Source organism: Dendrobates tinctorius, unplaced genomic scaffold (assembly GCF_039654945.1).
Source record: "Dendrobates tinctorius isolate UK_male_01 unplaced genomic scaffold, ASM3965494v1 ptg000214l, whole genome shotgun sequence".
NCBI lineage: Eukaryota > Metazoa > Chordata > Amphibia > Anura > Dendrobatidae > Dendrobates > Dendrobates tinctorius.
Window position 1 is genome coordinate 2,574,263 of NW_027361881.1, and position 22,995 is coordinate 2,597,257.

Genomic DNA, 22,995 nt, shown 5'->3' on the forward strand with positions numbered 1-22,995 from the left:
TGACACTGTGGGGACAGGGGTGAGTCCTCCCATAGCCTCCATTAGGAGGTGGTCTCGGGCAGACGTTCCTCAGCCCCTCGCTTATGGTTCCCCACTTATTACACCATAGTCTTCCTCGCCGCTCTATTATCCCTGACACGTGACCACCTCACCTATTGGACGCAGCACATCCGAGCAGCGGTAATAATCCGCGCCTGGAGCCGATGCTGCGCGTCTACCCATCACCAGTAACCCTTTCCTCTCGGACCCCCTTCCCCCGTAGATCTCCATAGTGCCGAGCCGCGCTGCAGTCCCCCCCACATCCCACCCATGATCCGGCAGCACCGCGGCCCCTCCTGTGCTGCAGACCCTCGCCTCTCTCCCCCGGAGCCGGATTCTGTTAGTTTTGGATGATTGCATTCAGTGCTGAGATTAGAAATAAAATGGCTGCGAGGACGCGCCGAGCGGAGGACGTCGGGAGGGGTTTTTATTAATCCTGGTGCGGTTGTTACATAGAAATATGGGGCGATAAATGTGCAGGTGAAGATGCACGAATCCAAGGAGGAATCGCAATATTAGCCATGAGGCACCAGGGCTGATAACAGCGCATGGAGGGTAGCTCGCCGGCCATGTAGGGGCCACATCAGTCGCTCGCAGCGGAGGTTCATGGCGCTGCTAGAGACCAGAGCGTTACACACAGTCTAGCAGTGAAGGTTCGCGAGGCTGCCGCTCCCCGGGGGAGGCAGGATTGTCGGGTCGGCCCGTTTTCTGCACATAGGACGCGGCTTCTCATGTGATGCAGTCTGGCAGCTGCAGACACTGGCGCCCGGGGAAGAGGGAACCGGCTGATCACCGCCATCTCTATAAAACATCTCACAGCTGAGGGTTTGGTACTATGTATCCAATGCAGACAATCCTCTGCCAGGTAAATTTCCAGCAGCAAAAATCTTTGCCCACGATAGTTTGTTACAATATATCCGTCTGGAGGACAAACTGTAGGGCTCTCACGCGGCGCGGGACACAGGGCTCTCACGCGGCGCGGGACACAGGGCTCTCACGCGGCGCGGGACACAGGGCTCTCACGCGGCGCGGGACACAGGGCTCTCACGCGGCGCGGGACACAGGGCTCTCACGCGGCGCGGGACACAGGGCTCTCACGCGGCGCGGGACACAGGGCACGGGCCGGGCTCCCACGGTCTAGGCGCACAGGCTGGGGCTCAGGCGGCACGGTCTTGGCTAGTTGCAATTGTAACAACTCTGATGCATCTCCCCCAATTTGTCTCAGTTCTCCCCCATTCTGCAGCCCTCTGCTTGCTGTCAGTAGCGGCCTCCATTTCGTGCCACTCAGATGCCGTTTCTTACAGCGGACCGGAGCTTTTCAGGGTGTGAACACTTCACGTTTCTACTCACTGGCAGCAAGCAGAGATCTTGAAGACGATGAGGAATTGAAATACAAAGTAGGTTTCTAGATGTCTACATATACAATTACTATGCAGCGTGGCTGGCTAGACGTGGTGCACTACAAGTCCCAGCATGACACCTTGTGACTCACTTTCCGGTGAAGATCTTGTCTACGTACTGCCGGATGAATTCTTTCTGTTCGGCCATTTGCTCATCCCGGGCGGATTCTGTGCTCTGATTGGAGGAGAAGGACTCGGAGGACGAGCGCTGCGAGTGGTTCCAGCAGCGGCGGTTGGGCGACGCCATCTCGTTGTCGCTGTCGGCAGATTCGGTGGCGTCGCTCTCCTGCCCCCTCTCCCCATTCTCAGGGGTGGTCTCTTCCAGCATCAGAAGCTCGTCAGGGTCCAGCTGCGGGGGGCACTCCGGGGCCACTACGAGGGGCTCAGTATCCAAGTCTATCAGGTTCCCCACAGGGACGTCGGGGGTCTCCATAGCTCGTGCCCCCTGGATTTCAGCACCGGATGAATGAGGACTATGATCTCCCCGGCAGCAGTTGTCTCCGCACAGCGTCAATCACAGCGCAGCCCCCAACGTGCAGACATGGCAGGAAAACTGGGAACAGAGAAAGGCATGAGAAAGACGCGCCTTGCAGCTTTATTAGTGACTAGTGCAAACTATCAACCCAGACACAAAATGTAACCTCCACCACCCATATCCCTGCAATACTGGGTGCCAGTCCTGACTCAAGAAAAGATGGGTGCCAACCGCTCACCATTCTGCAAGAAGCCCATAGACACCACTACAGCCGGCACAAAGGTGGTCTTGGAGCCCAAAACATCAAGTCTATGAGGCCCAGGGAGCAAACTCTGGGCTTTCAGGAGTCTGGGAAAGCTGGGTGCCATCCCCTGTGGGGACTGTAACCAGGAGCAAATGGAACTACACAGTACTTACGGTACCTCGGAGACTACTCTGGGGGTCCCCATGTCAGCGCCGGACCCTCCACATTACCTTTATTACTAAGGCAGCGCCAGTCCTTCCCTGCAGCTTCGCCCACGCAGACGGATTAGATGGCTGTCACGGTGGGTGGATGTCGGCGGCCGCGCTGTCGGCCCGGATCCCCGTTATTAGAGCTGATGAGGCTCAGCGCTCCAGACAGATCTCATTATACAGACAATTATCCGAGAGCGGGCGGTGCCAACCAGACCTGGCAGAACAGCAGAGCCAGCCCAGGAACTACAAGTCACAGCATTCCCTCCCCTGTCAATCATCTCCTCCATCATCAGTCAGAGAATAGACACACCTGTGCTTCCATGTAAAGCCCGTCCTGACCTCATACTTCCCACAGCTGAGGGTTTGATACAATCCAATCTAGACAATCCTGTGCCAGCTAAACACAGCAGCCTCAGAGCTCTCCTGTCTGGATGGTTTGTTACAATGTATCAGTGCAGAAGACGCGTATCACAAAGGATCTCATGGAAGCGGCCATGGCGGACCTCTGTGAGATGAAAGAGAAAGGTGCTTAAAGCGAGAACGTGGCAGGGCTGAGGAGCAACCACTGGGGAACCATTAACCACCAAGAGCAGAAATCTTCACAAGAGTCCAGACCAAAACTGGGCCTGACCTCTGGTCTCTAGTCACATCCAGAGCTGCAGAAGCTTAGGTCACATCAGAAGTGATCGCTGTTTCCAGTGCTAACTAGCAGCGATCTGAATGCAGCTCCGGATGTGGCTGGAGCAGGATTGTGCTTTGCCTGGGATGTGACTAGAGGAGAGTTATACACTGGGGATATTGTTGACCCCTTGCTGGACCCTGGAGTAGACCCCCGTCCTGCAGGTTCACAACCCCCGGCACCTCTGGAGTTATGTAACCATCATAGTGAAATGTCGGCGCTCCTCATGTTCAGAGCCGTCTCTTCACATTACCGTCCAGCGTGGAAGCAGCGCCGCGCTCCTCTCCTCCACCCCGGCTGCCAATCTCCCGTCATCCCAGGGGGGGGGGAACGGCCGTCTGAACACATTTGAGAGAGGATGGGGCTGGATCAGCGGCGGTGGAGACGAGCAGCGCCGTGCGCTTCATTAGTCTGACACCGGCTCCAGCGCCTCGAGACGTGAGCGGACGGGGGGGGGGGTCCGCCGGCCCCGACATCACTGCCCACAAGCTCCGCATCCACAGAAGGTGACATGCTGTGCAGGGAGAGGGTCGGCCACACGTGCACGAGGGCCACAGCGGGAGAACGAGGGCCCAGCTCCGTGCTCGCTCCTCACTTTAGCATTGGATCAGGGCTCGTCTGGACTACTGCAACTCTCTTCTGATCGGTCTCCCTCTTACCAAACGTTCTCCTCTCCAATCCATCTTGAATGCGGCAGCCAGGGTCATATTTCTGTCCAGCCGCTTCACCGATGCCTCCACCTTCTGCCAGTCATTACACTGGTTACCTATTCGCTACAGGGTCCAGTATAAACTCCTCTCTCTCACCCACAAAGCTCTCCACTGTTCTGCACCGCCTTATATCTCCTCTCTCATCTCTATCGCCCTACACGTGCCCTCCGTTCTACAAATGACCTAAGACTAACATCCCCCGTAATCCGAACCTCGCACCTCCGTCTCCAAGACTTCTCTCGTGCTGCTCCAGCTCTCTGGAATGCACTTCCCCAGTCGATCACACCGATACCTAGCCCCGACCTATTCAAGCACGCTTTGAAAACCCATCTCTTCAAACAAGCCTACCACATCAACTACTCAGTAAACTAACTTTGCCCTGTTCCCTCCTTCCAAATATTATTCGGAATCTGCACCCTACTATCATCTGTCCCCACACCCTCCATGCACACGATAACTGCACTTGATATTGAATTTATTGTCTGTACATGTCCCCGCTTAATTGTAAAGTGCTGCGGAATATGTTGGCGCTATAGAAATACAAATTATTATTATTATTAGGGCTGGATTTCTGCATCAGGAGCCGCAGCTTTTATCATCCCTGTTCTGGGGTTCAGACGACTTCTCTTCATTCCTTAAAATCCATTCTGCCATTTCTGCGTTCATCTGGTCAGGAGTCATAGGGGTGTAAATAAAGCAGATGCAGGGGTCTTCAAAAAGCCCCCCACAATCATGTAGAAAGGGACACCAGCCCTCATTACCAATCTCTTACATGCCGCAGTCATCATTCAGAGCAGCATCTAAGAGGTTAACCTTCTGGAATCGCCACTGGCTACGCTGGCAGCTCCTGTGCCTGCACACCTGCAGAGTGCACCGCCAAAGTACCCGGGCAGAGACACCTGCCTGGATTCACCTGGTGCTGGCACCAGCTCTGCTTGTGAAGATAAATCTCCGGGGGCCTGTGCCGCATAAGACCCCAAGAGGCGAGCGGCGAAGAGGTGGAAGAGAAGCGGAGGCTCGGAAGCTGCAGCGTTCACCTACAGGGCAGGTAGAAAGGGGCCAACTATCCTGACCCCACACTCAGTCTACTGCTCCAAGGAGTCCCAGGCAGGAGGCTCTACACCCCGTATACAAGGTGATGGGGCGCTGTATATAGGGAGCTGTCCCCGGTACTGCAGAAGCTCCACCACGGCTCACAGGCTACTATGTGCACAAGGAGGAGGGGTACCGTGCAGCGTATCTACACTGGACAGGAGGAGGGGTACCGTGCAGCGTATCTACACTGGACAGGAGGAGGGGTACCGTGCAGCGTATCTACACTGGACAGGAGGAGGGGTACCGTGCAGCGTATCTACACTGGACAGGAGGAGGGGTACCGTGCAGCGTATCTACACTGGACAGGAGGAGGGGTACCGTGCAGCGTATCTACACAGGACAGGAGGAGTGGTACCGTGCAGCGTATCTACACAGGACAGGAGGAGTGGTACCGTGCAGCGTATCTACACAGGACAGGAGGAGTGGTACCGTGCAGCGTATCTACACAGGACAGGAGGAGTGGTACCGTGCAGCGTATCTACACAGGACAGGAGGAGTGGTACCGTGCAGCGTATCTACACAGGACAGGAGGAGTGGTACCGTGCAGTGTATATATACAGGACAGGGGGAGTGGTACTGTGCCGTGTATATATACAGGAGGAGTGGTACTGTGCAGTGTATATATACAGGAGGAGTGGTACTGTGCAGTGTATATATACAGGAGGAGTGGTACTGTGCAGTGTATATATACAGGAGGAGTGGTACTGTGCAGTGTATATATACAGGAGGAGTGGTACTGTGCAGTGTATATATACAGGAGGAGTGGTACTGTGCAGTGTATATATACAGGAGGAGCGGTACTGTGCAGTGTATATATACAGGAGGAGCGGTACTGTGCAGTGTATATATACAGGACAGGGGGAGTGGTACTGTGCCGTGTATATATACAGGAGGAGTGGTACTGTGCAGTGTATATATACAGGAGGAGTGGTACTGTGCAGTGTATATATACAGGAGGAGTGGTACTGTGCAGTGTATATATACAGGAGGAGTGGTACTGTGCAGTGTATATATACAGGAGGAGTGGTACTGTGCAGTGTATATATACAGGGGGAGTGGTACTGTGCAGTGTATATATACACAGGAGGAGTGGTACTAGGCAGTGTATATATACAGGAGGAGTGGTACTGTGCAGTGTATATATACAGGAGGAGCGGTGCTGTGCAGTGTATATATACAGGAGGAGCGGTACTGTGCAGTGTATATATACAGGAGGAGTGGTGCTGTGCAGTGTATATATACAGGAGTGGTACTGTGCAGTGTATATATACAGGAGGAGTGGTACTGTGCAGTGTATATATACAGGAGGAGTGGTACTGTGCAGTGTATCTACACAGGACAGGAGGAGTGGTACCGTGCAGTGTATATATACAGGACAGGGGGAGTGGTACTGTGCCGTGTATATATACAGGAGGAGTGGTACTGTGCAGTGTATATATACAGGGGGAGTGGTACTGTGCAGTGTATATATACACAGGAGGAGTGGTACTAGGCAGTGTATATATACAGGAGGAGTGGTACTGTGCAGTGTATATATACAGGAGGAGTGGTACTGTGCAGTGTATATATACAGGAGGAGTGGTGCTGTGCAGTGTCTATATACAGGAGGAGTGGTGCTGTGCAGTGTATATATACAGGAGGAGCGGTACTGTGCAGTGTATATATACAGGAGGAGTGGTGCTGTGCAGTGTATATATACAGGAGTGGTACTGTGCAGTGTATATATACAGGAGGAGTGGTACTGTGCAGTGTATATATACAGGACAGGAGGAGTGGTACTGTGCAGTGTATATATACAGGAGGAGTGGTACTGTGCAGTGTATATATACAGGAGGAGTGGTACTGTGCAGTGTATATATACAGGAGGAGTGGTACTGTGCAGTGTATATATACAGGAGGAGTGGTACTGTGCAGTGTATATATACAGGAGGAGTGGTACTGTGCAGTGTATATATACAGGAGGAGTGGTACTGTGCAGTGTATATATACAGGAGGAGTGGTACTGTGCAGTGTATATATACAGGCGGAGTGGTACTGTGCCGTGTATATATACAGGAGGAGTGGTACTGTGCAGTGTATATATACAGGACAGGAGGAGTGGTACTGTGCAGTGTATATATACAGGAGGAGTGGTACTGTGCATTGTATATATACAGGAGGAGTGGTACTGTGCAGTGTATATATACAGGAGGAGTGGTACTGTGCGGTGTATATACAGGACAGGACGAGTGGTACTGTGCAGTGTATATATACAGGAGTGGTACTGTGCAGTGTATATACAGGAGGAGTGGTACTGTGCAGTGTATATATACAGGACAGGCGTGGTACTGTGCAGTGTATATATACAGGACAGGAGGAGTGGTGCTGTGCAGTGTATATATACAGGACAGGCGTGGTACTGTGCAGTGTATATATACAGGAGTGGTACTGTGCAGTGTATATACAGGAGGAGTGGTACTGTGCAGTGTATATATACAGGACAGGCGTGGTACTGTGCAGTGTATATATACAGGACAGGAGGAGTGGTGCTGTGCAGTGTATATACAGGAGGAGTGGTACTGTGCAGTGTATATACAGGAGGAGTGGTACTGTGCAGTGTATATACAGGAGGAGTGGTACTGTGCAGTGTATATATACAGGAGGAGTGGTACTGTGCAGTGTATATATACAGGAGGAGTGGTACTGTGCAGTGTATATATACAGGAGGAGTGGTACTGTGCAGTGTTTATATACAGGAGGAGTGGTACTGTGCAGTGTGTATATACAGGAGGAGTGGTACTGTGCAGTGTATATATACAGGAGGAGTGGTACTGTGCAGTGTATATATACAGGAGGAGTGGTACTGTGCAGTGTTTATATACAGGAGGAGTGGTACTGTGCAGTGTTTATATACAGGAGGAGTGGTACTGTGCAGTGTGTATATACAGGAGGAGTGGTACTGTGCAGTGTATATATACAGGAGGAGTGGTACTGTGCAGTGTGTATATACAGGAGGAGTGGTACTGTGCAGTGTATATATACAGGAGGAGTGGTACTGCGCAGTGTATATATACAGGAGGAGTGGTACTGTGCAGTGTATATATACAGGAGAAGTGGTACTGTGCAGTGTATATATACAGGAGGAGCGGTACTGTGCAGTGTATATATACAGGAGGAGTGGTACTGTGCAGTGTATATATACAGGAGGAGTGGTACTGTGCAGTGTTTATATACAGGAGGAGTGGTACTGTGCAGTGTATATACACAGGCGGAGTGGTACTGTGCAGTGTATATACACAGGAGGAGTGGTACTGTGCAGTGTATATATACAGGAGGAGTGGTACTGTGCAGTGTATATATACAGGAGGAGTGGTACTGTGCAGTGTATATACACAGGAGGAGTGGTACTGTGCAGTGTATATATACAGGAGGAGTGGTACTGTGCAGTGTATATACACAGGAGGAGTGGCACTGTGCAGGGTATATATACACAGGAGGAGCGGTACTGTGCAGGGTATATATACACAGGAGGAGCGGTACTGTGCAGGGTATATATACAGGAGGAGTGGTACTGTGCAGGGTATATATACAGGAGGAGTGGTACTGTGCAGGGTATATATACACAGGAGGAGCGGTACTGTGCAGTGTGTATATACAGGAGGAGTGGTACTGTGCAGTGTATATATACAGGAGGAGTGGTACTGTGCAGTGTATATATACAGGAGGAGTGGTACTGTGCAGGGTATATATACACAGGAGGAGCGGTACAGGATACTATAGATACTGAGACCAGTCTGTAGATCTGTGGTGACGGAGCGGCTGGTTGCACGCTGTTGTCCCGCAGTTGTCAGCCTCTGCCCGGTCACATTGGTGCCATCTCCCAGCATACATCAGACTAGATTAGAAATGAGTCATTGTGGATAAAAGCCGCTGTGGCCGGAAATGACCAGAGGATAAATTGATGGTGGCAGCAGGATGGCAGAGCGCTGTGTACGGCGAGGAGGAAGCGAACAGACGGTGAGATAACAACATAGGACGCCTGGCGTATACCCAGCGCCTGCAGAAGGGAGGCTGGCGTCGTAGAAGCGGGTCGGGCGCGACATCCTAGCAGTTACTATCATATCACATACTGGTTTTTGTGTCTTCTACTCCAGTCACATCCAGAGCTGCTGGTTGGAATTTGGACATTCCCAGGAGCTGACCCCTCTGCATCCTCCTCGGTTGCGCGGTGGGATATTTAGACCAGCACAGTTTAATAATTTTCATTTTATTTGCACAACTAGTTTTATGACTTTCTCAGACTTCCTTCAGCCCCGGTAAGATCCGCAAACTTTTTTGGAAAGTGTCCGGAACTTCATGGTGATGAGGTGAGGCCAAAAAACGGATGGAAACTTCATCATAGTGGGGTACAATATGGCAGAAGTGGTACTCCAGTCCGAAACGCCGTCTGTTTTCTGCGATGGCGACTGAAAGATGAGCAAAATTCATCAAATCGGAACACATCTGCTACAACTGAACTGTGCATCATCACCGGAACCTGTGGATAACGCAACGGCACCAGCAGAATAGTGAGCGCAGCTCTGGAGTGAAGCATTTTCAGCTTTATGCCAGTTCCCAGCTGAAAGCCCCGAGAATCAGGGCACTTAGCTCTCATAGAGGGGGCGCAGAGGCTGCGGGGCAGGGGGCGCAGATCTGCTCTCTCAATCGCGCTTCCTCATTTACAGTTTTTCTGGTTCCGCAGCTAACACCCCCTCCGATTCCTGAGAAGACTCCTGCAATCTGTACCCATTACACAATTATCTGTCACATTTCTGGTGAGACAAGCTCAGCAAGGATCACCCACCTTCACCAGAGTCCTGAACGGCACAAGTAATAACTTATACAATCAACCTAGAGTCTGGAAAAGTTGAATAACAACCAACATGGCGGCCATTGGTGCCTGCAAAAATGCCACCCACTTTCTGTAGGTCCTGAATGGCGGCAGTTCTATCCAGTAATACTTGGAGACCGTGGGAAGTCGCCATCAAGACTCTTGGAAAGTTGGATGACAACCAGTGAGTGCAGTCATAGTGGTCATGTCTGAGGTCACAAAACTTTCCCAAACACCTACAGGGAGTCACAAGCCCACAGCCCCCAGCCCCCGATTTAATGCGTGACTGGGCCGACGAAGGGTCACGCCAACAACCAGCGTGCGGGCAGTACTGGGGGTCATAGTGGGGGTCACTGCTGTCAGCAATGTGCGGGGTCCATCCAAATCTCCACCTTCTGCAAGGTCATCTGTGCCATGGGCTCAGCAGGCAGAGACAGGGCAGCGCAGGAGGGCATGGGCACGGCCAGCAAAGGGGCGAGCGCAGAGTCAGAGAAGGCCGGCTGTGCCAGAGGAGAACCAAAGGAGCATGTAAAGGCAGTGCCAAGGAACGGGCGAGGGCAAAGCCAGGGAAAGTAGCCAAAGACAGAACCACAAGAGGGGATGGTGGCGCAGGAGGCGACGAGGACAATTCTTGAAAAGATGAGCGCAGCACCAAAACCTCAGACAGGTGCGGGCAGTGCCCGGAGTAAGGCAGCAGCATGAGAGAGGTGGCAGGCCGGTCTGACTGGTCCATCAGGTTAGTAATCCATGTGACAAGCAGCAATTCTCAGACTGACACATTGTAACAAACCATACACTGGGGCAATTACAAGTCACAGGGAACTCCAACGGTCCAGAAAACCTGCTTGTCTGGCACATGTGGAACATCCACTATGCGGCCTCTCGATGTGGTGAAAATACCACGCCCAACATGGACAGAGCCCGGTTCTGGGCATTATACCCTGCTCGAAAAAATAAAGGGAGCACAAATCCCTCATCCTAGATAGCACTGAATTACAATGGATACGGAAAGTATTCACACCCCTTTACATTTTCCGCCTTTTGTTTCATTGCAGCCATTTGGTAAATTCATGAAAGTTCATTTTTTCTCATTAGTGTGCACTCTGCACCCCATCCTGACTGAAAAAAAAAAAAACAAATGTAGAAATTTTTGCAAATTTATTTAAAAAGAAAAACTGAAATATCCCATGGTCACAAGTATTCAGACCCTTTGCTCAGACACTCAGACTTAAGTCACATGCTGTCCATTTCCTTGTGATCCTCCTTGAGATGGTTCTACTCCTTCATTGGAGGCCAGCTGTGTGTAATTACACTGATAGGAGTTGGTTTGTAAAGGCGCACACCTGTCTATATAAGATCTCACAGCTCACAGTGCATGTCACACCAAATGAGAATCATGAGGTCAAAGGAACTGGCCAAGGAGCTCAGAGACAGAATTGTGACAAGGCACAGAGCTGGCCAAGGTTACACAAGAATTTCTGCAGCACTCAAGGTTCCTAAGAGCACAGTGGCCTCTATAATCCTTAAATGGAAGAAGTTTGGGACCAGCAGAAGTCTTCCTAGACCTGGCCGTCCAGCCATACTGAGCAATCGTGGGAGAAGAGCCTTGGTGAGAGAGGTAAAGAAGAACCCCAAGATCACTATGACTGAGCGCCACAGATGCAGTAGGGAGAAAAGGCAGCTATCACTGCAGCCCTCCACCAGTCGGGCCATTATGGCAGAGTGGCCGGACGGAAGCCTCTCCTCAGTGCCAGACATATGAAAGCCTGCATAGAGTTTACTAAAAAAACACATGAAGGACTCCCGGACTATGAGAAATAAGATTCTCTGGTCTGATGAGAGGAAGATAGAACTTTTTGGTGATAATTCTAAGCGGTATGTGTGGAGAAAACCAGGCACTGCTCATCACCTGCCCAATACAATCCCAACAGTGAAACATGGTGGAGGCAGCATCATGCTATGGGGGTGTTTTTCAGCTCCAGGGACAGGACGTCGGGTTGCCATTGAAGGAAACATGAATGCGGCCAAGTACAGAGATATCCTGGATGAAGACCTCTCCCAGAGTGCTCTGGACCTCAGACTTGGCCGAAGGTTCACCTTCCAACAAGACAATGACCCTAAGCACACAGCTAGTATAACAAAGGAGTGGCTTCAGAACAACTCTGTGACCATTCTTGACTGGCCCAGCCAGAGCCCTGACCTAAACCTGAAAATGGCTGTCCACCAACGTTCACCATCCAACCTGACGGAACTGGAGAGGATCTGCAAGGAAGAATGGCCGAGGATCCCCAAATCCAGGGGTGAGAAACTTGTGGCATCATTCCCAAGAAGACTCATGGCTGCACTAGCTCAAAAGGTGCTTCTCCTCAATACTGAGCAAAGGGGCTGAATACTTATGACCATGGGAGATTTCAGTTTTTCTTTTAAGAAATTTGCAAAAAATGTCTACAATTGTTTTTTTTTTTTTCAGTCAAGATGGGGTGCAGAGTGTGCATCGGTGGTTCCCAAACTCCAGTCCTCGCGGCCCCCAACAGGTCATGCTTTCAGGATTTCCACAGTGTTACACATGTGGGAGAATTCCTGATGCCTTGATGATACTTCCATTACCTGTGAAATACTATGGAAATCCTGAAGACATGACCTGTTGGGGGCCGCGAGGACTGGAGTTTGGGATAAACACTGGTGGACATTAATAAGAAAAAAAATGAACTTTTTTGAATTTACCAAATGGCTGCAATGAAACAGAGTGAAAAAGGGGTGTGAAGACTTTCCGTACTGACTGTAAATACTCCAGCTGCAAATCTTTATTCATTCCATAGTGGAATGTGCTGTGAACAATAACACATAAAATTGATCAATGTAAAGCACAAATTAATAGACCATGGAGGTCTGGATTTGGAATGATATTCAAAATCAAAGTGGACAATCCCCATAACGCCTGGGCATGCTCCTGATGAGGCGGCGGATGGTCTCCTGAGGGATCTCCTCGCAGACCTGAACTAAAGCATCCGCCAACTCCTGGACAGTCGGTGGTGCAACGTGATGTTGGTGGATGGAGCGAGACATGATGTCCCAGATGTGCTCAATCGGATTCAGGTCTGGGGAACGGGCGGGTCAGTCCATAGCTTCAATCCCTTTATCGTGCCGGAACTGCTGACACTCTCCAGCCACATGAGGTCTGGCATTGTCCTGCATTAGGAGGAACCCAGGGCCAACCGCACCAACATATGGTCTCACAAGGGGTCTGAGGATCTCATCTCGGTACCTAATGGCAGTCAGGATACCTCTGGTGAACACAGAGGGCTGTGAGGCCCTCCAAAGAAATGCCACCCCACACCATTACTGACCCACTGCCAAACCGGTCATGCTGAAGGATGTTGCAGGGAGAATGTTCTCCATGGCGTCTCCAGACTCTGTCATGTGTCACATGTGCTCAGTGTAAACCTGCTCTCATCCGTGAAGAGCAAAGGGTGCCAATGTCAAATCTGCCAATCTTGGTGTTCTGTGGCAAATGCCAGTCGCCCTGCATGATGAAGGGCTGCAAGTACAACATCCACTTGTGGACATGAGGCCCTCATACTACCCTCATGGAGTCTGTTGCTGACAGTTTGAGCAGACACATGGATATTAGTGGCCTGCTGGAGGTCATTTTGCAGGGCTCTGGCACGGCTTCTTCTTGCTGGGGAGGTAGCAGTCCTGCTGCTGGGTTGTTGCTCTCCTACAGCCTCCTCCACATCTCCTGGTATCTGCTCCATGCTCTCTACACTGTGCTCACAGACACAGCTACCCTTCTTGCTGCAGCTCGCACTGATGTGCCGTCCTGGATGAGCTGCACTACCTGAGCATCTTCTGTGGGTTGTAGACACCTTCTCATGCTACTGTACTGTATCTCTAGGGGTAAGAGCGATGACAACATGCAAAAGTGACCAAAACAACAGCCAAAAAGGATGAGAACAGAGAAATGGTCTGTGGTCACCCCCTGCAGAACCTCTCCTTTATAGGGGTTGCCTTGCTAATTGACGATCATTTCTACCTGTTGTCTTATTCCATTTGCAGCAGGAGAAACTGATTCATAACTGGTCAGGTTGATGTCACAGAAGTGATTGACTCGGAGTTGCGTTGTGTTGTTTGTGCTCCCTTTATTTTTTTGAGCAGAGTACGTATAAGGCTGTCCACACGTCATAGCGTTACCTATGGCAAGTTGGAGGTGTATTGCTGAGAGAATCCATGGTTGACGCTCAGATTCCTGTGCTGCATGCGCCACTGATGGGAAAGCGCCGTCGTCACTCCGAACCCCAATTTCACCAGCATATTCCACAGCTCGGTACAAGCGGCGACATTTATCGTCCTCCCCCTCTCGCCGGCAGGAGATCCACACGACTGGATAATTTCATCAGAACCCAATTATCCTCCCCATACGTCTGAGGGCGGTGGGAGGCAAAACAGATCACCAGGAGGGAAGCGAAAAACACGAGACAAAGACGATGCACTGAAATACCCAATACAACAAGGTCAGGGATTACTGAGCCTCGTATCAGTATCAAGCCCCTCGGCCACAGAGGCACGGGCCGCCATTACCGATCCTAGAGGGGCAGCACCCCAAGATCCAGAACGTCCTAGTGTCAGTCATTACTGGGGTGCTGGCAGTCTATTCCTGTGCATGTCTATGGTGGCTGCGCAGTACGCCCTGCCATTGGTGCGGTGTCCGCAGGGGCGACTATAGTGGAGGAGGACTGAGCGGAGAGACGCCGTCCCCGGTGTGACACCGTCCCCGGTGTGACACGTGCTGTGCTCTGGCTATGACGGTGCAGTATGGAGAACCCTCACCAGCTCCTCACCATCTCCTCGTCTTCATGTTCTCATTCCCACCGGTGAAGCAGAAGCTTTCTCCTCTCTCCGTCATCTGGTGACGTCCTGGGAGACGCCATAAACCCATCATGTGTGTGGAGATCAGCCGAGCCTCGATCTGTCACCTCCGACTTATAGGGGAAGGGAACACAGATACGAGGGGGCAGAGGTCACCGATCGTGACCCCAAACACTGACCGATTCTCCAGAAAAATCATTAGAGGCCATAGCGCCTTGTCCAAAATCAATGGAGCCCGCCCCCGAAATGCCGCAGACCGTCCCTCACACTGAGACAGGCGGGTGTAGAAAACGATCTGGAGATTGGGAAAATATGGTGGTATCACAGTGGGCGTCCTCCCCGCGCAGAGACGTCACCGCGTGCGTCCTCCCCGCGCAGAGACGTCACCGCGTGCGTCCTCCCCGCGCAGAGACGTCACCGCGTGCGTCCTCCCCGCACTGTGACGTCACCGCGTGCGTCCTCCCCGCGCAGAGACGTCACCGCGTGCGTCCTCCCCGCGCAGAGACGTCACCGCGTGCGTCCTCCCCGCACTGTGACGTCACCGCGTGCGTCCTCCCCGCACTGTGACGTCACCGCGTGCGTCCTCCCCGCACTGTGACGTCACCGCGTGCGTCCTCCCCGCACTGTGACGTCACCGCGTGCGTCCTCCCCGCACTGTGACGTCACCGCGTGCGTCCTCCCCGCACTGTGACGTCACCGCGTGCGTCCTCCCCGCACTGTGACGTCACCGCGTGCGTCCTCCCCGCACTGTGACGTCACCGCGTGCGTCCTCCCCGCACTGTGACGTCACCGCGTGCGTCCTCCCCGCACTGTGACGTCACCGCGTGCGTCCTCCCCGCACTGTGACGTCACCGCGTGCGTCCTCCCCGCACTGTGACGTCACCGCGTGCGTCCTCCCCGCACTGTGACGTCACCGCGTGCGTCCTCCCCGCACTGTGACGTCACCGCGTGCGTCCTCCCCGCACTGTGACGTCACCGCGTGCGTCCTCCCCGCACTGTGACGTCACCGCGTGCGTCCTCCCCGCACTGTGACGTCACCGCGTGCGTCCTCCCCGCACTGTGACGTCACCGCGTGCGTCCTCCCCGCACTGTGACGTCACCGCGTGCGTCCTCCCCGCACTGTGACGTCACCGCGTGCGTCCTCCCCGCACTGTGACGTCACCGCGTGCGTCCTCCCCGCACTGTGACGTCACCGCGTGCGTCCTCCCCGCACTGTGACGTCACCGCGTGCGTCCTCCCCGCACTGTGACGTCACCGCGTGCGTCCTCCCCGCACTGTGACGTCACCGCGTGCGTCCTCCCCGCACTGTGACGTCACCGCGTGCGTCCTCCCCGCACTGTGACGTCACCGCGTGCGTCCTCCCCGCACTGTGACGTCACCGCGTGCGTCCTCCCCGCACTGTGACGTCACCGCGTGCGTCCTCCCCGCACTGTGACGTCACCGCGTGCGTCCTCCCCGCACTGTGACGTCACCGCGTGCGTCCTCCCCGCACTGTGACGTCACCGCGTGCGTCCTCCCCGCACTGTGACGTCACCGCGTGCGTCCTCCCCGCACTGTGACGTCACCGCGTGCGTCCTCCCCGCACTGTGACGTCACCGCGTGCGTCCTCCCCGCACTGTGAAACTGCTGTGTAGCGCTTTTGATGTGATATCACTGCTGGAGACAATGACACCGTGAGCATTAAGCGCTGTACCCCGGAGGGTGAGTGAAGCACACTTTCGGTTATTTTAGGGGGTATTTGAGGGTTTTTTTGACGTGCTGTTGCTGGGGACAGTCTCGTGTTTCCATCTCTTCAGTTGCTGCAGTTCTGCCCCAATCTCCCCAGACAGGAGAGAGATCTGCGACACGGACAGGAGATCCAGGAATAAGAGGAAGAGTGTAATGGACTGAGGAATAGTGAGGTCATGCTGGGAGCAGTAGTTCCACAGCAGCAGAAACCTGACAGATTGCGAGCATTACTGCCCCCCGCACTCAGTGCCGGACAGGAGACTTCTGCCCATCAGATGCAGCATGAAAAGCTCCAGAAAACACTCAGACAATTCAGATTAAAAGACATTAAAATGAGGATTACTATTCCGCATCCTCAACAGGACATTAGCAGATAAAGCCGCCGCCGATTGGTTGTAATCTCAGCAATCCGCCATCGGCCTCCGCCACATGTTATCTGGTCTGTCAGAAAAACGAACGCAGCGGAATTGGGTCAGGTCTACGGGAAGGAGGGACGCTGGCAGAGCAGGAGTTAATGCAGACAATCTAAATATAAAACCTGCCCCCAGTCCCAGGAACGGTGCAAAGAAAAACTAAATACAAGTTCTGGCCTCTATAAGAGCGGCCGAGCATTGGGTGGGCGACTACTGCGCCCCCATAGTAATAACGCTGCGCCCCAAACGACACATGACGCCATTCATGAGTCAGCGCTGCCGGAACCAGGATCCAGTGGCAGCACATACTGCCGCTGCCGTCACACGGCCTCCCGGTTCTGGAGGGACGGTCTCATCCTCCGCTCATCGCATTATTGATTCGGGATCACGGATCCGTGGGAACGTCAAACAACCGTGGAGGCTGCAGCACACCAACAGTTAACCGCTGCCACCTGTCTGGCGCGTGACATGTCACCGCGACCCAAGGAGCCAGGCAGGGAAGGAAGGGGTTAACGGGCAGCAACCGCTCACAATGTGACTATCAAATCCCAGAGATCTCTGATGAAACAGTGTAACAAAAGCTCAGCTGTGAGGATGGCGTCAGCTGCACGGCGGGAGGACGCGCATGGCGCAATGTTACTGATGTGACACAGCGGCGAGAAATGGCGCAATACACAGAGTGCAGCGCAATCGCCCACCACAGACAGTGTGTGTATATACCGTACACAGCGCTAGCGCCCACCGCAGACAGTGTGTATATACCGTACACAGCGCTAGCGCCCACCAGACAGTGTGTATATACCGTACACAGCGCTAGCGCCCACCACAGACAGTGTGTATATACCGTACACAGCGCTAGCGCCCACCACAGACAGTGTGTGTATATACCGTACACAGCGCTAGCGCCCACCGCAGACAGTGTGTATATACCGTACACAGCGCTAGCGCCCACCAGACAGTGTGTATATACCGTACACAGCGCTAGCGCCCACCGCAGACAGTGTGTATATACCGTACACAGCGCTAGCGCCCACCGCAGACAGTGTGTATATACCGTACACAGCGCTAGCGCCCACCAGACAGTGTGTGTATATACCGTACACAGCGCTAGCGCCCACCACAGACAGTGTGTGTATATACCGTACACAGCGCTAGCGCCCACCACAGACAGTGTGTGTATATACCGTACACAGCGCTAGCGCCCACCGCAGACAGTGTGTATATACCGTACACAGCGCTAGCGCCCACCAGACAGTGTGTATATACCGTACACAGCGCTAGCGCCCACCGCAGACAGTGTGTATATACCGTACACAGTGCTAGCGCCCACCAGACAGTGTGTATATACCGTACACAGCGCTAGCGCCCACCACAGACAGTGTGTATATACCGTACACAGCGCTAGCGCCCACCGCAGACAGTGTGTATATACCGTACACAGCGCTAGCGCCCACCACAGACAGTGTGTATATACCATACACAGCGCTAGCGCCCACCAGACAGTGTGTGTATATACCGTACACAGCGCTAGCGCCCACCACAGACAGTGTGTATATACCGTACACAGCGCTAGCGCCCACCACAGACAGTGTGTATATACCGTACACAGCGCTAGCGCCCACCACAGACAGTGTGTATATACCGTACACAGCGCTAGCGCCCACCAGACAGTGTGTGTATATACCGTACACGGCGCTAGCGCCCACCACAGACAGTGTGTGTACATACCGTACCCAGCGCTAGCGCTCACCACAGACAGTGTGTATATACCGTACACAGCGCTAGCGCCAACCACAGTGTGTGTATATACCGTACACAGCTCTAATGCCCACCACAGTGTGTATATACCGTACACAGCGCTAGCGCCAACCACAGACAGCGTGTATATACCGTACACAGCGCTAGCGCCCACCACAGACAGTGTGTATATACCGTACACAGCGCAAGCACCCACCACAGTGTGTGTATATACCGTACACAGCGCTAGCGCCCACCAGACAGTGTGTGTATATACCGTACACGGCGCTAGCGCCCACCACAGACAATGTGTGTACATACCGTACACAGCGCTAGCGCCCACCACAGACAGTGTATATACCGTACACAGCGCTAGCGCCCACCACAGACAGTGTATATACCGTACACAGCGCTAGCACCCACCACAGTGTGTGTATATATCGTACACAGCGCTAGCACCCACCACAGACAGGGTGTATATACCGTACACAGCACAAGCACCCACCACAGACAGTGAGTGTATATATCGTACACAGCGCTAGCGCCCACCACAGACAGTGTGTATATACCGTACACAGCGCTAGCACCCACCACAGTGTGTGTATATATCGTACACAGCGCAAGCACCCACCACAGACAGCGTGTGTATATACCGTACACAGCGCAAGCACCCACCACAGACAGCGTGTGTATATACCGTACACAGCGCAAGCACCCACCACAGACAGCGTGTGTATATACCGTACACAGCGCTAGCGCCCACCACAGACAGTGTATATACCGTACACAGCGCTAGCACCCACCACAGTGTGTGTATATATCGTACACAGCGCTAGCCCCACCACAGACAGTGTGTATATACCGTACACAGCGCAAGCACCCACCACAGACAGTGAGTGTATATATCGTACACAGCGCTAGCGCCCACCACAGACAGTGTGTATATACCGTACACAGCGCTAGCACCCACCACAGACAGTGTGTATATACCGTACACAGCGCTAGCACCCACCACAGTGTGTGTATATATCGTACACAGCGCTAGCCCCACCACAGACAGTGTGTATATACCGTACACAGCGCTAGCCCCACCACAGACAGTGTGTATATACCGTACACAGCGCTAGCCCCACCACAGACAGTGTGTATATACCGTACACAGCGCTAGCCCCACCACAGACAGTGTGTATATACCGTACACAGCGCTAGCCCCACCACAGACAGTGTGTATATACCGTACACAGCGCTAGCCCCACCACAGACAGTGTGTATATACCGTACACAGCGCTAGCCCCACCACAGACAGTGTGTATATACCGTACACAGCGCTAGCCCCACCACAGACAGTGTGTATATATCGTACACGGCGCTAGCCCCACCACAGACAGTGTGTATATACCGTACACGGCGCTAGCCCCACCACAGACAGTGTGTATATACCGTACACAGCGCTAGCCCCACCACAGACAGTGTGTATATACCGTACACAGCGCTAGCCCCACCACAGACAGTGTGTATATACCGTACACAGCGCTAGCCCCACCACAGACAGTGTGTATATACCGTACACAGCGCTAGCCCCACCACAGACAGTGTGTATATACCGTACACAGCGCTAGCCCCACCACAGACAGTGTGTATATACCGTACACGGCGCTAGCCCCACCACAGACAGTGTGTATATACCGTACACAGCGCTAGCCCCACCACAGACAGTGTGTATATACCGTACACAGCGCTAGCCCCACCACAGACAGTGTGTATATACCGTACACAGCGCTAGCCCCACCACAGACAGTGTGTGTATACCGTACACAGCGCTAGCCCCACCACAGACACAGCATACACTGTATATACCGTGCACGGAGAATGCGGGAGCATGCAGTAATGTATACACACAGCTATCATATATACACCTACAGTGCTGACATACAGTGCACAGATAATTATGTGTCACACACTGTATACAGAGCACAAATGTGTGACACTAATATAAATATATATACACTTTCATTCTGTGCTGACATATCACACAGACCTATACACTACCCCATAAGGACACATCACATGCTGCATACATTGTGTCCCTTACATCACATGTGCACACAGAGACTCCGATATACCTGTCCCCTCCTGTATCTACACCTACATATATATGGCGCGTATACGTGCCCCATACATGCTGCCATATGTGCACATGACACTATACACATGGTATCTGCTGTGATCACATGTACAAACCTCCCTGTATCTACACACACTGCACTTATATATATACACCCCTACAGCGCCTGTACACACACACACACACATATATATATATATATATATATATATATATATATATACACACCCCTACAGCGCCTGTACACACACACACATATATATATATATATATATATACACCCCTACAGCGCCTGTACACACACATATATATATATACACCCCTACAGCGCCTGTACACACACATATATATATATATATATATATATATATATATATATATATATATACACACCCCTACAGCGCCTGTACATATATATATATATACACCCCTACAGCGCCTGTACACACACATATATATATATATATATATATATATATATACACACCCCTACAGCGCCTGTACATATATATATATATATATACACCCCTACAGCGCCTGTACATATATATATATATATATACACCCCTACAGCGCCTGTACACATATATATATATACACCCCTACAGCGCCTGTACACATATATATATATATATATACACACCCCTACAGCGCCTGTACATATATATATATATATATATATACACCCCTACAGCGCCTGTACATATATATATATATATATACACCCCTACAGCGCCTGTACATATATATATATATATATACACCCCTACAGCGCCTGTACACACACATATATATATATATATATATATATATACACACCCCTACAGCGCCTGTACATATATATATATATACACCCCTACAGCGCCTGTACATATATATATATATACACCCCTACAGCGCCTGTACATATATATATATATACACCCCTACAGCGCCTGTACACATATATATATATATATATATACACACCCCTACAGCGCCTGTACATATATATATATATATATACACCCCTACAGCGCCTGTACATATATATATATATACACCCCCATACTGACACACATGTACTCCACAGCCACAGCTATATACCCCCCACAGCTGTATCCGCTCGCACATGACATATGCTGTACACACTTCCCGCCTCCGCTCCGTTACAGCAGCCGGTGCTCGGTGGTCCCTCCGCCCCCGGGGCCCCTCTCACCTCCGCTCCGCGGTCCCTGCTCTCCGCTCGGTTCCCACTCACAGTCTCACACACTGGCAGCAGCTGGCAGATATACGCGCATGCGCGCTCTAAGAACTCTGCATGGCTATTACTCCACCCACCGGGCCGCGCAGAGGCTGCCGGGAAGTGTAGTCTCAGGGACAGTCCGGTCCGCTCCGCTAATGTAGAGCCCTGTGCACACCGCAGCGATAAGTCACAGTGCGGAATGTGCGAGGAGGAGTCTGTGCGAATCTGATAGGATAAATGTGCCTGGGAACTAGAGAACAAACTATCAAGGGGAGCTCCGACACCTCAGCCCCCACAGAGAGAACCCGAGCTCCGACACCTCAGCCCCCACAGAGAGAACCCGAGCTCCGACACCTCAGCCCCCACAGAGAGAACCCGAGCTCCGACACCTCAGCTCCCACAGAGAGAACCCGAGCTCCGACACCTCAGCCCCCACAGAGAGAACCCGAGCTCCGACACCTCAGCCCCCACAGAGAGAACCCGAGCTCCGACACCTCAGCCCCCACAGAGAGAACCCGAGCTCCGACACCTCAGCCCCCACAGTGAGAACCCGAGCTCCGACACCTCAGCCCCCACAGAGAGAACCCGAGCTCCGACACCTCAGCCCCCACAGAGAGAACCCGAGCTCCGACACCTCGGCCCCCACAGAGAGAACCCGAGCTCCGACACCTCAGCCCCCACAGTGAGAACCCGAGCTCCGACACCTCAGCCCCCACAGAGAGAACCCGAGCTCCGACACCTCAGCCCCCACAGAGAGAACCCGAGCTCCGACACCTCGGCCCCCACAGAGAGAACCCGAGCTCCGACACCTCGGCCCCCACAGAGAGAACCCGAGCTCCGACACCTCAGCCCCCACAGAGAGAACCCGAGCTCCGACACCTCAGCCCCCACAGAGAGAACCCGAGCTCCGACACCTCAGCCCCCACAGAGAGAACCCGAGCTCCGACACCTCAGCCCCCACAGAGAGAACCCGAGCTCCGACACCTCAGCCCCCACAGAGAGAACCCGAGCTCCGACACCTCAGCCCCCACAGAGAGAACCCGAGCTCCGACACCTCAGCCCCCACAGAGAGAACCCGAGCTCCGACACCTCAGCCCCCACAGAGAGAACCCGAGCTCCGACACCTCAGCCCCCACAGAGAGAACCCGAGCTCCGACACCTCAGCTCCCACAGAGAGAACCCGAGCTCCGACACCTCA

At 52.8% G+C, this 22,995-nt stretch overlaps 1 protein-coding gene across 3 annotated transcripts in view; it reads right to left on the reverse strand.

The window, feature by feature from the left end:
• KIAA0513 (KIAA0513 ortholog) overlaps positions 1-21,921 on the reverse strand; it is a 37,469-nt gene extending 15,548 nt beyond the window's left edge. For 2 of the 3 annotated variants that reach the window (XM_073554911.1, XM_073554909.1), the window contains exons 1-2: positions 21,771-21,921; positions 1,532-1,992 (exon numbers count right to left, since the gene is read on the reverse strand). In XM_073554911.1, the coding sequence (XP_073411012.1) occupies positions 1,532-1,872 (341 nt within the window). In that variant the 5' untranslated portion in view covers positions 1,873-1,992; positions 21,771-21,921. Of the gene's footprint in view, positions 1-1,531; positions 1,993-2,388; positions 2,502-21,770 lie in introns of those variants that run through there. The other variant, XM_073554910.1, reaches the window with a different exon arrangement.
• Between the last annotated feature and the right edge of the window lie 1,074 nt (positions 21,922-22,995).